Below are 18,222 nucleotides of genomic sequence, written 5' to 3' on the forward strand. Positions count from 1 at the left end.
GTTTATAACTGATCATATTATCTTATTTATCCTTTGTTTTCATGGTCATTTAGCTTGACAACTTGATTTCTAAATTACAACCGAGAACTATGTGTTGAAACCAGTCATTTAATATTCAGTCAGCATTAAACTTTTTTTCCCAGTTGTTTCCATAAACACATTTACATATGAAGTTGTTTTTTCTCCTGAATTATACTGTATATATTGACTATATTTTTGATAAACGATTTTTTTGGGTAATTTTTTATTATGTGTTTCCTTTTTTGTTTTAGTATATAATTTTCACTTCCGTTATTTTAAACGAGGTCTTATCTTACCGGTAGTGCTCTCAGTTGTGCTTGCAGGATTATCTGATGAGGTAGTAAATGAAGATCTTTCTGTCGTTTCTGATTCAGACAAAAGAAATGTAAACAAGAAATTATTTAAACAATCAAGAATCAATCAATAATTCAATAAAATGAGTAAGAACATGTCTTTTGGAGAAAATAACTATTCAACAAACAGACAGCAGCATAGTACGAAGTAATGCAATTGTCGATAGTTATTTTCTCTAGAAATCAAAGTGTTTACTATACCAGTACTAAATTGTGTTTCAATGATTGAATGGGTAATGCTTCTCTTGACATGATTGCTATTGGTGAAAATAGATGATAGAGAATAAAAAGGTAATATTGTGATACGACAAGCTTATCTATATTCAAAAAGAAGTTTACCAGAATTTGGTTACAGTAAATTAGAGATACATTTACTTATAAAAATGAGTAAATTCACAAAGATATAAAATCAAATTTTAGTATAAAACAACTAATTGAAGACGTATTTTCGAATACATAAGTAGTAGAGAAGAAAACAAATCGCAGACACAGTCAAAAGGTCTCAAACTACAGGATACTGTTAGTATTGAACTTATGTTTGTTAGTTTGACCTCTTTTTTTGTAAAGTATATCAACTAATAACAGGCTAATTCATTTCCGGAGCAAGATACATTAACCTGTCAAATTCAACACAGGTATTAGTGTTGTATGAATGTGCGTATCCTAATAAAGGAATATTACAATGTTGTTCAAAGCAAGAACACTGTACTATGTTGCCCCCTAAAATAAAATCAATAAATATGGACATTTCTGTTATTGACTTTTAATGTTAGTATATTGCGTATTGGTAATTTTTTTTATTTTTAATCCGAAACATGCAATGTTAACCTCATTATCAAAAAGAAATTTGGTCGTACCTGCAATTGTGATTATAAGTGTTGTTTGCTGCTGGGAAACAGTTGAAGTTTCTTCTCTATGTTCTGTTGTTAACTCTGATTAACGAAATGATTCAAAAAGAAAAAAAAAACATTTAAGTCTACAACGAAGTTTCGTATTTGATTCAATAAATGCATTTTAATCAGAAGTGCAATTTACAAATAAAGCGAACAGTCCATATATGATGTTAGAACGAGACAAATACTTGTAATAAGACTCAGTTTATTCAGAAATCTAACAATATGCGCACACATGCACAGTCAATAAAGTTTAGATACATTTTCATTGTTACATGTACTAGTTGTCGAACGTTCATAAAAAGTAAAATAACAAAAATACCGAACTTCAAGGAGAATTCAAAACGGAATGGCCTATATCAAATGGCATAATCAGCAGCTCAAACACATTAAACAAATTGAAAACAACTGTCATATTACTGACTTGGTACAGTTTTTTCCTTTTTTTGTGGAAAATGGTGGATTCAACCTGGTTTTATAGCTAGCCTAACCTCTCACTTGTATGACAGTCGCATAACAGTCTCATGAATTATATAACATATCTTGTTAATTTCAAACAACATTAAATATCTAATAAATATTTCAAAATATACTGTACTTTACAAGATATATGATTTGTAGTGTTTTGACTAACCGGTTACTCGGATAATCGTTCGACCGATTAACCGGTTAACTTTATCTATAGTACCCTGTAAATGTACGTTTTTATAATACGATGAATTGAAGTTTGTCCTTTGATCTTAACAGGCTTGTATGTGAGGATTCCTGGCGAAGTTTGACTTTTAATAATCCAAAACACCGTATCTACTATGGCGCTTGTAATAACTTCAGATTGGAAAAAAAAACTTCTTTATCTTGTCGAAGTGAAAATGTCTGAAACCGATGATACTTTCATTTTTTCTTGGTGTCTCAGAAAATAATGTTGAGTGTTTCAATTTGAAATGATTAAGCCTGTTACTCGTACCATCAGGTATACATTAATTACATTCACGTTGATTTGCATTTCACAATTTTTGAGTTGGCATTTCGTTTAAAGTACAGCCTTAGTTTAAACATATTTTATTGTTCAAAACAAATGGATTAGACTTGCACGATTGAGGCTGCACATTCAGATGTTGGTCTACGCAATATTTGATCAAAAATAAAATAATGAATTAAATCGTAAAATTAAATCGGATTACTGATTTAAAGTTACTGTTTAAAAAGACATATATACTAATTATGGTTACATTATATCTTGCCCCGAGCTGATAGACAAATTGTCTAAATTCTAATTAATTCTATGTTTTTTTGGAATAACAATTATAGCAATCAATATACTGGACAATTGATCTGTCAAATTAAATACCACGACGAAAATTTTAAAATATAACAAAATTATTAAATGATTTCAATACACATTTATATCAAATCTATTAAAATTGAAAAAAAAGACCGGTTAACTGGTTAGCGTTTTTGGTATTCGATATTCGGTCCGTCCGACGGTTAACGGGTTAACCGTTGACAACACTAATAACTTGATATATAATAGTATTATATTTTATCTATACGATATATTAACTCGTCAATAAGATATCTTGTTTTATATATACGATATGTTATTTTATCTATAATATAGGGTTATTGCATGAATATTGGGGAATATTGTCCCGAGTAGAATTTTATATTGCACGAGCTTGCGAGTGCAATATATGTTCTACGAGGGACAATATTCTCCAATATTCATGCAATAACCCTTTTATTGTATAGCAATATAATATTTTAAAGTAAAACTTGGTTTAAACTAAGATTTAAACGTTGATGACGTCATGAATTTTGAAGATTTATTGCACTAGTGCAATATTAGAATTTATTGCACGCTAACTTTTGATTACGTTCTGTGGGAAATATTATATTGCTATACAATAATATATGTTATTTTATCTATAAGATATCCTATTGTATCTCTACCATTGTCTACGATATCTTATTATTTCATTAAGACATATCATTGGTTTATAAGATATCCTATTGTATCTCTACGATATCTTATCATTTCATTAAGACATATCATTGGTTTATAAGATATCCTATTGTATCTCTACGATATTTTATTATTTCATTAAGACATATCATTGGTTTATAAGATATCCTATTGTATCTCTACGATATCTTATTATTTCATTAAGACATATCATTGGTTTATAAGATATCCTATTGTATCTCTACGATATCTTATTGTTTCATTAAGACATATCATTGGTTTATAAGATATCCTATTGTATCTCTACGATATCTTATCATTTCATTAAGACATATCATTGGTTTATAAGATATCCTATTGTATCTCTACGATATCTTATTATTTCATTAAGACATATCATTGGTTTATAAGATATCCTATTGTATCTCTACGATATCTTATTGTTTCATTAAGACATATCATTGGTTTATAAGATATTCTATTGTATCTCTACGATATCTTATTATTTCATTAAGACATATCATTGGTTTCTAAGATATCATATTGTATCTCTACGATATCTTATTATTTCATTAAGACATAATATTGGTCTATAAGATATCCTATTGTATCTCTACGATATCTTATTATTTCATTAAGACATATCATTGGTTTATAAGATATCCTATTGTATCTCTATGATATTTTATCGTTTCATTAAGACATATCATTGGTTTATAAGATATCCTATTGTATCTCTACGATATCTTATTATTTCATTAAGACATATCATTGGTTTATAAGATATCCTATTGTATCTCTACGATATCTTATCATTTCATTAAGACATATCATTGGTCTATAAGATATCCTATTGTATCTCTAGGATATCTTATCATTTCATTAAGACATATCATTGGTTTATAAGATATCCTATTGTATCTCTACGATATCTTATTATTTCATTAAGACATATCATTGGTCTATAAGATATCCTATTGTATCTCTACGATATCTTATTGTTTCATTATGAAATATCATTGGTTTATAAGATATCGTCTTTTGTCACGAGTGTGTTGACCGCTATGTTAAATCCGTTTACCAGATGAAAGCGGATATGTTCCAAATGTTGTAACTTCAATCCCGTTTCCTTTTTCCCGAATATAACCTACCAAATTTTAATTATTAACGTATTTGTACTAACATGAGCAACACGACGGGTGCCACATGTAAGCAGGTTCTGCTCACACTTCGGGGGGAACCTGATATCACCCCCAGTTTTTGGTTAAGTTCGTGTCGCTCAGTTTTTAGTTTCTATGTTGTCTTTTGTGTACTATTGTTTGTCTGTTTGTCTTTTTATTTTTTAACAAAGACGTTGTCAGTTTATTTTCAACTTATGAGTTTGAATGACTCTTCAGTATCTTTCGCCTCACTTTTATCTTTCAGACATATCATTGGTTTATACGATATCGTTTTTAGTAATATATTTGGTCACAATGAAAAAACAAATTTCTCTATAATTCACTAGTAGCACGATTTCAGTCTGAAACGGTCATTTTGGTCTGATCGTATCTTAATTGACTGGATTTACCGCTAGAGGAAAACGTCAATACTTGTCAGATCGTTGAGTCTCCGTTCGGATCGATAGTCTCATTAGGTAAATTAGTCTGTTAAGACATGTCAAGATATTTAAGACTGTATCTTCTAGCGAGCTGTTTAGATCCGTTAAGACCGTGTCAGACCAAAACAGACCATGGATACAAACTGACGTCAAGATGTTGTCAGACCGTGTCCAGTCGTGTTCAGATTTTAATAATTTGGACACAAAACGAGTGAAACTTTCCCATTATTTATCAGGGGTTATTCCCCTTTCAAGAATAAAATAAAACTGTGAAAGAAGACGATTTGTTTAACTGAAAGTCTACCACGTCCCCTTAATCATGTTATTTAAATAAAACAAATATTCAATTTGAATTCTAACTTCTTCCTATTTAATTATTTAACATTGTTTTATAATTATATAAATAAATAAAAAAAGTAGCTCAAAGTCATACTGCTGCACAAATCGCCGCGAATTGACTAAAAAAATCAACAGATTGCCGAAATAATATTTATTAATTGAATATAAGCACCTGAACCTTTATATTTAATGGTTTACAAGTGATTGCAATACGTTTTATATGCAATTACAGACTGCCGTACGTGGTGAAGAATTTGTCATTCATTTTTACACCCTTATTTAATAATAACGGATGTCGGCCGTGAACACTTGAAAACGTGATCTTAATATGTTAAATTAAATTTAAGATGTAACTATTTTTAAATATTGTAAATGAATGCATTATCATTTATCTTTTTATGTTACCTATATAAATTGCATTTGAGTAAATTTGAGGCAGGGAAAAAAATATATATATAACTCTGTCTTTTATCGTTTTCCGTTTATTGCCATGACATTGTCCTTTTATTTTTGCCAGACTCATGCGTTTGACTTTCCATCTTTATTTTTTAATGTGTCTATAATTCGAGAGCCTTTTGTAAAAAAAACTACATACCAGAAGCCTTCGTTAAAAAATAAATTTTGAATATTATAGCAGAAAAAGGCTTATAAATTCATTCAAATTTATATTTGAAATAGGATAAATAATCAAGAAAATGTTTATAAATACGTCAGACACTGTACTACATTTAAAGACCAGGTTACATATATATTACATGCATACAGCATAATAAAGCTGGTTTAATTTGAATGACTATCCATTAGGGACATTTTTCGACGATAATTAATCAAATCTGACAAGTTTAATTAAAAACGGAAAATAATTCTTCGCCCGTAAACGATTTAACGTTACCGTACCCTCTTTACTTTTGTTGCATTCATGTCGCATGTGTGTCGGCAGTGTCAGCGCTTCTAATAGCTAACTTATTTTACACAAAATCGTTGACATGGTAGAAGGAAACTATAGTACAATATAAGCTGAGCTGGAAATTGCAATTGGTGAGTAGAAATGAATATTTTAATACATGTCTATCAGAATAATCATTGATCATGGTCCATGGATCATCACCCAAGAGTTTGAAGGAAAAATGTTCACATTTGTTAAATTTGTGCATACAGGTATGAATCGACGTTCCAATACTCCACACTCTTGGATAGTGGCCTGTTCAAAGGCAAAGTAAGAATTTGGGCTTGTTAAAAAATTGTTCCTGTGATTGGACCCCCCCCCCTTTTTCATGTTTTATGGAAGATCAATGCATGATTTAAAAAGTTACATATAAACTAGTATGGTTTAAACCCCCTTTTAAAAATGGCTGGATCCACCCTGTTTATTGCCATTGCCTAACATGCATTGACATGTGGGGTATTCACAATGGTATGGTTGTGCTGGATGGCCTATTACAACAGTTACAAGACCTAAACCCCTGATCGAGTAATCCTACATATTGTATGTTAATGTATTGATAATGTCACGTCCTAAATTTGCATGAAATATTTGTCACTTTTTTTTATTAACCAATAACCAACCAATCTTCACATGTTACAATGTAGTCCGAGACAAGCTTGTCTGGTAAAACAGCCGTTTGGACGTCAGAGTAATCTCGGACTAGTTACGAAGATGATATACCTATTTATATAGCTACTGGTGGGTGATGTACAATAATTATAATTTGTCACATATGTGTTATGAATACCTTCAACATGTTCAAGGCTTGGGTTTGTATATGTGCAATAACCTCAAAATTGCCCGGTGCAAAAAAAGAGTATATTGATATTGTGCCCTGACATGCCTGATTCCAAATGATGAGACGGCATTGCGTCCTTAACAACAATTTTAAACACTTTTCATCTTTTGTGATAAGAAATTTAAGATTTTACCGGGTATGATTCATTATTTTGTTATAAATGATTTGTTATGCTCTAAATTTTGTAGAACTTAAATATATGTTATAACAGAAGAAAAAGAAATTATGTTGACATTTTTATTTTTATCTTTTGTATATTATTCACTGTCATGACTGTCATGACTAAATAAAAATTAGATCCCACGCATGCGCGGCATAGTTAAATAAGTGCCCGACACGTTATCATCAGTATGTTGATGGATTATAAAGAAGAAGAAGAAGAAGAAGAAGAAGAAGAATCTTATAAATACTATTTGCTTTGTCACCATGTCACGTTGGTAGTAATATTCAACAAATTCTATTTTAAAATAAAAAAGTATTATAAATTGATCACAACAAGTATAGTGCTATATAGCCTCTATTAGCCAGTAACCCTTCATTGAAGTATACACCTTAGAAAACATTGATGTTGAAAGAGAGAACATTTTGTTTTAGAAATAGAACCTCAAAAAAGGGTTTTATTCTTCTTCTCATAAGGGACTTATCAATTAAATTGTATAAGTCATAAATTCATTTCTTTACATCATTAAACTTTGTTGTCAAGCAAATTATGATTGCTAGTTTTTCTTGTAGATAAATACAAGTTTATATATAATAAATACTTTATTCTTAATGTATATTTTTTTTGTAGATAAGATATCACATTGGTTTGAGCATGATTCCCAGCCAGATTAAGAAGCGGCATATATCATGTATATCAATGTATATATAGGAAATATATAGTGTCACTAAGTTACTCTCATATGGTACCTCATTTGTACCTGTAGCTATAAATTGTGAAATGGTGGATTCATTCATAATTTTGTGTTACTTATTGGTTTGGAAATAACGTTGATAGAGCTAACAGCATTATGTCATGATGTACAGTTGATGGGATGATCTGATTGGACAAAAAGAAAATTGTGAATTGAACAAATAGCAAACTTACAATTCATAGAAAAAAATGTAGGAAATACAATGTACTACATTACTTGGTGACAGAGCATACCTTTGATATATATATATATATATATATATTTGAAATAAGTAATATTAACAATTTGAAATAAAGAGAATTTAAAGTTTTCTAGGAATATTAGTAGTGCATCATATCTTAATTCCATGATTATCTTGGATGGTTATATCATTAAGAATAGAAAATTGGAATAATGGAAATTTCTAGTTTCAGTGAATATCAATCATTGTCAATACTAAAAGTGCAGCATCATGATCATACATCATCTGATTCACCTTGGATAATTATTCATTTGAAATAAGAATTTGGATATAATAAGAGTTTCTATGCTGCCATTGCTATTGTTGGCTACATGTACCACCAGGGAGTGTTAAACCTCCTTTACTTTCCATGAGGGTCTGTCACGGTCCATCACTATTGGTTAGTGTCATATATATGCATGATGATGAAAGTTTTTACCAACCTAGACAAGCTTTACAGCCCTGGTATGGTTGTTGGTTAGAGTCGAATGACAGCTTGCTGTATAGTTATAATAGTCTGAATGTATCTACATGTATTTTAATAATCTTCTAAATTACTGTTCATTCTGAAACGGGCATTTTATAATAGTAGTCAAACATATTAAACAATACATGTACTTCAAAGTATCATTTTATTTTGTCTCGCCTTACACAAAAGTCATGAAAGTTGGTTGTATACAAGAAATTTGTATTACAGTCTTGGGGTGATGATGTAAGCTATTTTATAGAGCTTTACATTTTAAAAGCTAAAAGAGCTGGATGAACGTTTAACCATAAATTTGGGGTATGGAAGAACAGTGTAAATTCAAAAATTCATGAAATTCATGAAATTATCTGTCATATATCTGTCTGGCATGGTTATTTTGACTGGACTTCATTTTAATGGATTATTGATAATGTAAAGTTTATGTGATACTTATAGACTAGTAAAATCTTCTTATTACAGAATTTCAATAAAAAGATCATGAATAAGGCCATATTTAAAAGAATGTCTGTTTCCCATCAATTAAAAACAAGTTCACATTTTTTAACCCTAATGTAACCGTATGTTAAAGCGTTGTCATCCGTATCAATAAATTGTTTATCAAAATTGAAGTGCATCAGTATTATTAACGTCTGGGATGAGTGTGAGATTTCTCTGTTGATGGGAATAAACAAAATTTAGCTGAATTTGTATTATTCAAATTAATGAAAAGGCAAGCTAGTGTGTGTTTAAAATGATATTGTTGGAATGGATTTATAACATTAAAAATGTGTGTAATCGATTTTAGGTTGACTTGGACTGCGAATTTGAAAATAATTTATTTGTGAAATCACATTCTTTAAGATGACATATTTTGTAAGTACGTTAACCTTTTATTCTAATTATAGTATCTTTGAAATGCATTTTATAGCTGACTATGCGGTATGTGCTTTGCTCATTGTTGACGGCCGTACGGTGACATATAGTTGTTAATGTCTGTGTAATTTTGGTCTCTTGTGGATAGTTGTCTCATTCGCAATCATACCACATCTTCTCTTGTATATGTATATAGCTGTTACTTACAACTGTCATGTGTACATGTTCCAGGCTCGTGCCGCTGAAAGAGGTCCCTTTTCAAGTTTGAAAATAGGTGAATAGGTCGGGAAAACTATCAGAAATATATATGATAAAAAAAACAGTAAAGTTCCCACTACTTTTTTGTTAAACTTTCTTGCTATTTCCGAGTGTGTTTTTGTGATTTATGCAATTTTATTCATGGACTAGCTAGCATAAAGAATTACATGTACTTTAAATGTATAAAATAATTTTTTTCTACAATGATATATAATTAGGAATGGAAATTAAAAGCCTAATTCAAAAACATAAAAAGAATTTTTTTATTTGTATCTTTAAATATCCTCGAAAATAACTGCGTTTGAAAGCTTCTTTTAATATAATTTACACGTATATCGAAATGTGTTCATATCAATTGTCCCAATTAATACCGAACCCGCGTAACCTTAAAAATTAAGACATTACACAATCAAAACATTACAATTTTGTTTATTACAGATATTTTATCATATCCACGGTTGAATGCACAATATCCCCACCAAGAGAACCGTCTACTGTTAGAGGTGGGACGACAGCGTAGATGTCGTGTGCAAAAATAATAATCACTTGGTACGGTTTCAGCTTGCGTATTGTAATTTTAAATAGTATAGATCGATTCGTGTTTTAAAATCAAACAAACGCTACTGCTTGCACTGATGATAAAAAAATTACTTTTATATATATATATAAAAAAAACAATGTATTTGTTACATGTTATTGGTATTAAATTGTATATTTTGAAGATCATATTCCGTAATGTTATGCCCTGAATTCTATTCGATGTCTATAAAGCAAATAAAATCTATTTGTACTCGTAACAAAAAGGAGAAAAGATTGAGCTGCCTCTCTTCAATTTTGTCCAGTTACCAAAGTAAAATCAAAATTAAATTCTCCGACAATGCACATGTTGATATATTGTATATGTCATTCCAACACTTACACTTGTTCTTTTATTTGTGTGGCAATTTTAATAACCATTTTAATTCAAAGCTTTGATTTGCATCCTTCATTCTCCAGTACGTTTGAATTTCTACATACATCACAGTCAGTAATTAAAGTTGTGTGTTAAACGTCAATACGAAAGCAAACAATCCATAGTAAAAAAGATATTTAGAGGGCACATATGTATCTTTCGTCTGACAGCACGTATACACCACAGTTATCGTAAATTATATAAACATATAAAAAAAATCGAAAAAAAATAATAATTCTTTTTTTAAGACAAAAAAGAGAAAAGAACTGATAAGTGCGTGTAATCCATGCGCCTTGCCTCCTTTATGTTTCGATATCTTAAAAATTAATTATTCTTTTATCTATTATAACACGTGAAAACTACACCGGTGAGTTCCATACATGTCATAAACATACAGCTGGTCCTGAACATGCATGAAGTATTTGCCACTGGACTTTAAACAACAATCAATCACACTACAACTTATAGTATATATAGTTGTGAAATACAAAATGTATATTATAATGATACATTTAGATAAATAAATAGAATACAAATACACACTACTTTATATAACTGACACAATTTAAAGGAATACTCTCTAAACTATATAAGTAGAGAAGCGAAAAGTTTCTTTTGAATACTAAACTAACTTCCTAACAGTACATGTTTTTTAATGGTTTTACATGCGGCGCTCAAATATTTTGCATGGTCTTTTGGTATAGGGTTTAGACATAAATGATATTGTAAGAACCTTTAACGTATAATAGATTCACATTCGTTACTTTGCTCAATATAAAAAAACATAAGCATTAATTTATATTAAAAACTGAAGGTCAGACATCACTAATACGTGTTCATTCATTCTTCATTAAAGTTTAGACCTTTTTATCAAGAATGATGATGAGAGTAATTGTAAAATATAATAGGCATGTACTTTCTTACGTTATGGATCATTGATTTTGTTACCTGTTGACCCGGTTGATTACTAGCACGTGCCATGGAACTCGACCGTTTTAACTTAAACAGATTTTATTTTAAATCAACGCCATATATATATATATACAAAGTATATACAAAGTACTATATATTATATGGATAAGAAAATAAATATTATAAGGATATATTGTTTGAATGAAAATTTTTATACGGTGATACTTTAACACCGTCCCGAGAGAGACGGAATGCAGTATATGATCAGGTTTCGGGATCCGGGAAGTCTTTTTTCGAATTTCCGAATGTCGGGAATATTTTTTTCCAACTTTAATAGAGTAACTCGCACGAAAAAAAATAAACATACCAAAAAAAGCAACAGCTTCAACGGTAAACTAGGACATATATCAACAGAAAACGAATTAAAGAAACTGTCATGCATAAAAACAAAAATATGCATGACTGTGTTAATTTGCCTCTGCTGCATTTCTGTGGATTGTCTCATTGACAATCATACCACATCTCCTTAACTTTTTTAGGTTACGTTTAGGATTTTCCGTTACTAATCTTCAAATACAAAAAAACATTTTTACCGGTGTTCACAACATTTCAAGGTTAAATTTATGGCATACATTCTGGTGTGTATACAATTAACGTACGTCCTTGCATTTAATTATCAATATATATTTATATAAACTAACATTTATTAAAAAATAAACAACATATATATATATATATATAGACGAATAATTTATTAGTTCCTCAACAAAACAAGAAAAGAAATAAAGAATTAACACAAGATTTAATCTTTTTTTTTTTAATTAATCAAAATATACTTCAAATTCTAATAATAAAATACATATATACATGTATTAATCTAAAATGCATTATCGAGTAGAAGGGGCGCAACTCGTGGTATCAAACCGGTATTCTGAACGGATCAAACAGGGTCTGAAAATTTTGAACGTTCTTTTGTATCCATGGTCTGTTTTGGTCTGACACGGTCTTAACGGGTCTAAACAACCCGCTAGACGATTCAGTCTTTTCCGTCTTGACACGCCTTAACGAACTGATTTACCTGATGAGGCTATCGATCTGAACGGCGACTTAACTATCTTAAATATCTTGACGATTTTTTCTAGCGGTAAATCCAGTCAATCAAGATGTGATCAGACCAAAATGACCGTTTCAGACTGAAATCGTGCTACTAGTGATTGCAGTTGTTAAATTTTTTTAAAAAATAATTAGATATCATATCAATTTAATAACATCTTATTGATTAAATAAGATATTTGTATTTATTGTTTAAATAAATATTTTATTTGATTGATTATTTTCTTATTCAGTTAATTCAGCTATCGTATTTATTCAATACGATCTATGATTAACTTTATAAGATATCTGATTAACTTTATAAGATATCTGATTAACTTAATTAAATATCTGATATACTTTACAAGATATCTGATTAACTTTAAAAGATATCTGATTAACTTTATAAGATATCCGATTAACTATATAAGATATCTTGAAAATAGAATAGATATTAAAACTGCCTGCCATATTCCTGTCTCAAAATTGTATATAGCATTACAGATTGAGACATATCATTTCTGTTATTTAGCAATTCAAGATATTGGAGGAAAATGTTGATTTGCACAGGCATTTTTTTGGAAATTATTTAATTATTCAATTAGTATAATATTTTTCATGTAACCGACTTTTGACTCCAGTGTCTATTATTTTTCGACAAGTTACTTACTCGTTGTTAATACAGATTGATACTCGGTCAACTAAGAGCAACTTTAAGAAATAAAATCAAGGTAACAATCAGTGCAATTAAAAAAAAAGTAGGAAAAAGTCGACTATTTTTCAATGATTTGGCATGTATGGAAAACATAATACAGTAAATTATTTCCCTAAATTCACCGACCGTAAGCTTGCTCTCACTTGACCCAGTATCAGAATTTCATACAATATTGCAGGTATCCTGTTTAAAAAATCATATTTTCTGGAGTCAGAAGTCGGTTATATGAAAATAGACTATACCATCTCATGCCAGAACTGTACTTGTCAATAGTTTGATATCTTGATTTAATTTCTTGCACTGAAATTTACTCTATAGACATGATTGACACACATGAATACATTTTAATCAGCTTATGCATAAGTAGAAATGTAATAAGACAACTTTCCCCAAAAGACTAAAGCCCTCCAAATACAGTTTCATGACGAATCATGTTGTCTTTTTATTTTTTTATTTTGTTATGTTCATTAAGCATGACGACTATATTTGAAAAGTATAAACGATAACTACGTGTTAACAAGTCATTTCATATTCAATTGATGAAATGTTTCATTTTCTTGACAGCCTAGAAGCGCTTGACATCAGTCAGTAGTATCATGTTTTCCAAGTTGTTCCAATAAACACAATTACATATGCTGTTTTTTTTCTCTCTCTAGAAATAGTCTGTATATATTGACTAAGAAGAAGAAAATGCATCTGTTGTTTCTGATTCTGACAAAAACTATGAAAAAAGAAGGAATTTAAACAAGCAACAATCCACTTCCAATTAAATATTATTGATGTAGTAGTTCAGACTAGTGTTGTTGTCTTACCTGTCGGGTAAAATGGTTAAGTTAAGGGCATACGATACTGTTACAGGGGAGGTAATGACGTTGCTAACGTAAAATGTTATTTTCGCGACGTCAAACTGTGACATATCGGGAAAAGATGCATTTTTCGACTGATTTTTATCATTTAAACGGATTTAATTTGAAAACGAGTTCATGGACCCCTATTTTTTAAAACAACAATTTGTTTCATTTTGCAGGGAGATTATGTGACCCAAATTTTATAAAACTGTAAATAGAGTTTTTTTTTTAATTTTGATAAACATGCAGGAAAAAATGATGTATTTTCCTCAATTCATGAACATTTGATAAATATGAGTTATTTCTGAATTAAAGATGCATAATTTTTTAGGATAGTTATAAAATACAGAAATTACCGATTATTTAACAAAAAACAATTTGTGTTTATCTTTTATGACAAAAAAGTTATGTCTTTCTTTCGAAAAAGAAATTCGACCACAAATCTGAATTTTGAGCAAATATACATAATTTCGACCTCATTTTACTCAAAAAGTAGCACATGAAGGTATATTTTTTATTACATATTTGAATTAATCAGGTAAAAAATAGCCTATATGCAAATTTTCACGAACTTGTAAATACAGGATCAAAACTGTATCGTATGCCCTTAAGTAAAAACATATCATTGAGAGGAAACCAAAACTACATCAAAGAGACCACTGGATTTAAAGAAAAAGAAAAGTTTATAAAATTCCCATAGGAATATCTAACGTTTGAAACAAAACAAACGCAAACCGAGTAAAACTGAAACATATTAAAGTAAAGCGTGAAGAATAAGAAGACTTTTTTTTTTTTAATTTGATTTTTTAAGTTAGTTGTGGTTGTAAAACTACATCTATAATTGACTTTATTGTTAAAAATCTTAGGAATGAAAGGTACGACTCTGACAAATGAAAACAAGGTATGGAAATATGGAAATTTACAAGAAAATACTAGTATAGATGTAATACCACCATTGTTTTTCTCCTATAAGTCTCTGTTAAATTTGCACTTTTCCAAAAATTGTGCAGAATTTATCTTTGTTATAAATAACATTTCGCATAACATTTCGTTGCAGATAAGATAATAACTATCACCGGAACCAATCAAATGTTCACCCCTTTTTTTCCTGTGTACAAGCTTCAGTAACCATGTAACCTCAAGTTTCCAAAATATTTTAAAGAAACACCGAATAAAAAAAGAACGGTGCTTTGAAACACCCAAGATACTGTTTACGACTCAGAAATGTTTTATTGCAATGAAATGTAGGATTAATTTCCTGCAACTGTCAATTTCAAGGGAATATTTTTTCAATCCTTTTTCGTATGCAACCGGATGTGACGTACTATGATTTGGTATCAACCTATACAACAAATAATTTAGTACGTATTTACGCATATATAAGTAAATAGATTGTAAAGTATAACATGTAATAACAGATGATAATTATTGATATCTGATGTAGATCTTTTAAATTGTCAAATCATCACAATTTAATAAGTGTGTAAAAGAGGGACGGAAGATATCAAAGGGACAGTCAAACTCATAAATCTAAAACAAACTGGCTAAAATTGAAAAAGACAAACAGAAAAACAATAGTAAACATGACACAACATAAAAAACTAAAGAATACACAACACGAACCCCACCAAAAACTAGGGGTGATCTCAGGTGCTCCAGAAGGGTAAGCAGATCCTGCTCCACATGTGGCACCCGTCGTGTTGCTTATGTGATTACAAATCTGGTAAATAGTCTAATTCGGTAGGTCACATTCATGAAAGGGAAGGGGATTGTAGTTACGACGTAAGGAACATATCCGATAACATTTGTTCCATAACGGTCAAAAAACTCGTGATGGCGTCCGTAAAATTTACGAAGGGATGATTTCAACTTCACCATTTGGAACTCTTGGTTTAATAGCTTCCTTGTGAGCAGCAACCCTCTATCAAGAAAATCATGATAGGCAACGCAAGCACGGGAAAATCGTATCAATTGGGAGATATATACCCCGTATGCAGGTGCTGCTGGAATGTTGCTACTTAGAAATGGAAAGTTCACAATTGGAAAGCTGAAATCATCTCTTTTGTCGTAAAGTTTTGTTTTCAACCGACCCTCATTGTTAATTTCTAGATGTAAGTCAAGATATGAATCCTTTATCTCTAGTTCGATGGGATCAATGCGTTCCACATAGTCACCAAATTTTGAATTGTTTAGTGAAAGAACATCATCTATATAGCGGAAAGTAGAGTTAAAGGATATTGCTAACTTCTTATCTTTCTTCCTAAGAATTTCCTGCATGAAGTCAGCCTCATAAGAATAAAGATAACAAGTTGGCAAGTAGAGGGGCACAGTTTATTCTCATTGGAATGCCGACAGTCTGTTGAAAAACACGTCCTCCGAACGTAACAAATATGTTGTCAATCAAGAAATCAAGCATCTTGATAATATCAGTTTCAGAGAATTTTTTCTTTGAATCAGAGGGATTCTTTACAAAGTAGGATTTATTCCTCCCTAAGACAAGATACTTGTATCTTGTCTGGCCATTCTTTTTTATGAAGCAAAGTAATACCAACTCTTTCAATTTGTCTTTTAGTTTGGAATGTGGAATACGTGTGTAAAGACCAACTCATGCATATCCATGTCCAAGTGGTTGTGTTTTGTGAAATCTTTTTATTTTATTTCTTTTATTTTAAGAATGTGTACTGACAGAAGATATTTGATTGTTTCTTTTCGATTTATTCACATTTATTCCGATTAATCCACAGATGAAATTAGTGTGTCAATCTTTTAAGCGTTCTTGGTTTGTCGTTCCTTGTTGTCTGCACATAATATCCGTTTTAAAATAAAACTGATTCCGGACAAACGAATCACGGATAGCGACACAAAGACTTTTTGCCCAAAGTACCTGTCAAATAGATCGACTCATAAATGTTTAACAGAAAACTGAGTCAATACAACTATTTTGAAATGCTATTTACTGTTGAAAGTCTGTGCCTGGTAAGGCATATTTACACAAAAAAACCCAAACCAAATAAATAAACAAAGACAACTCCATTAGTGTGTAAGCAGTTAAGCCTCCCGAAAGTAGGAGCATCTCCATGTATTTTGTAAATTACATAGAAAAAAAAGACAGCAGTGTGTTTTTTAATTTAATAATTCAATAATCTAGTGTAAGTTTTAATTCAAAACTTTCAATGAAGAATTACCAATGACATACATAACATCTTGACTCAAAGGGTACAAGGGACCAATTCTTCTTATAGAGATATTTATATATAATAAAAGCATAGACTTTTTACAAGTATCACTCCAAACTTTGGCTTCCTGGACCCCCGTTTTTCAAAATCCTAGATTTGTATCTTATTTATTCATTTTACAATATTAATACATCCCGCAATTTACATTTTGTATTGGGATTGCTAGGAAATTGATTCATTCTGTTTAAAAAAAAAGACTAGAGATGAAAGCTACACGTCAAAGGTGAATTAGCAAACATGTTACCAAACATTCTAGGAAAATCAATTCATTGGAATTTTAGGTTAGCTTGATGGACAGAACATAAATGATGAAAATGCCTGACTGATGTTGATGAAATTTCATCCAATATTAGCAGGGGATTTTTTTTCATCAGGTACCCGTAGCAAGGAAAAATATTTTTTTTTGTTACTCACTCATCTGAAGTTGTATTTCTGAGTTGCAATAATTATTGATAAATGTGTAGGAAATTAAATATTGATAAAAAGTCGACACACAGAACACTATACTTTCTTTATTTCCTTTTAGGATGGGGGGGGGGGGTGGATACTCATAAGGAGTTATTTTGCGTCCTGACTTGGAGTTTAATGCATTGTATGTCATACTGTTTTAACATATGTGGTGTTCAAAGCTTATGATATTACCTGTTTTATTAGTGTGTTAAAAGGGAACAGTTCTTTTAGCGCTAATCAAGGGAGATAACTCATATTAAGAAGACATTTGTATGTAATATTCATTTTTCTTTGAAATTATGGAAACTCTAGGGATTTTTTATGACAATAGAT

General features: G+C 30.3%; 1 protein-coding gene across 1 annotated transcript in view; it reads right to left on the reverse strand.

The window, feature by feature from the left end:
• Positions 1-236: 236 nt before the first annotated feature.
• Positions 237-18,222, reverse strand: part of LOC143049660 (uncharacterized) — a 210,636-nt gene continuing 192,650 nt past the window's right edge. Inside the window, exons 9-10 of the mRNA XM_076223294.1 lie at positions 1,232-1,306; positions 237-386 (exon numbers count right to left, since the gene is read on the reverse strand). Coding sequence (XP_076079409.1) covers positions 292-386; positions 1,232-1,306 — 170 coding nt within the window. The 3' untranslated portion in view covers positions 237-291. The remainder of the gene's footprint in view (positions 387-1,231; positions 1,307-18,222) is intronic.

This window comes from Mytilus galloprovincialis, chromosome 10, assembly GCF_965363235.1.
Source record: "Mytilus galloprovincialis chromosome 10, xbMytGall1.hap1.1, whole genome shotgun sequence".
NCBI lineage: Eukaryota > Metazoa > Mollusca > Bivalvia > Mytilida > Mytilidae > Mytilus > Mytilus galloprovincialis.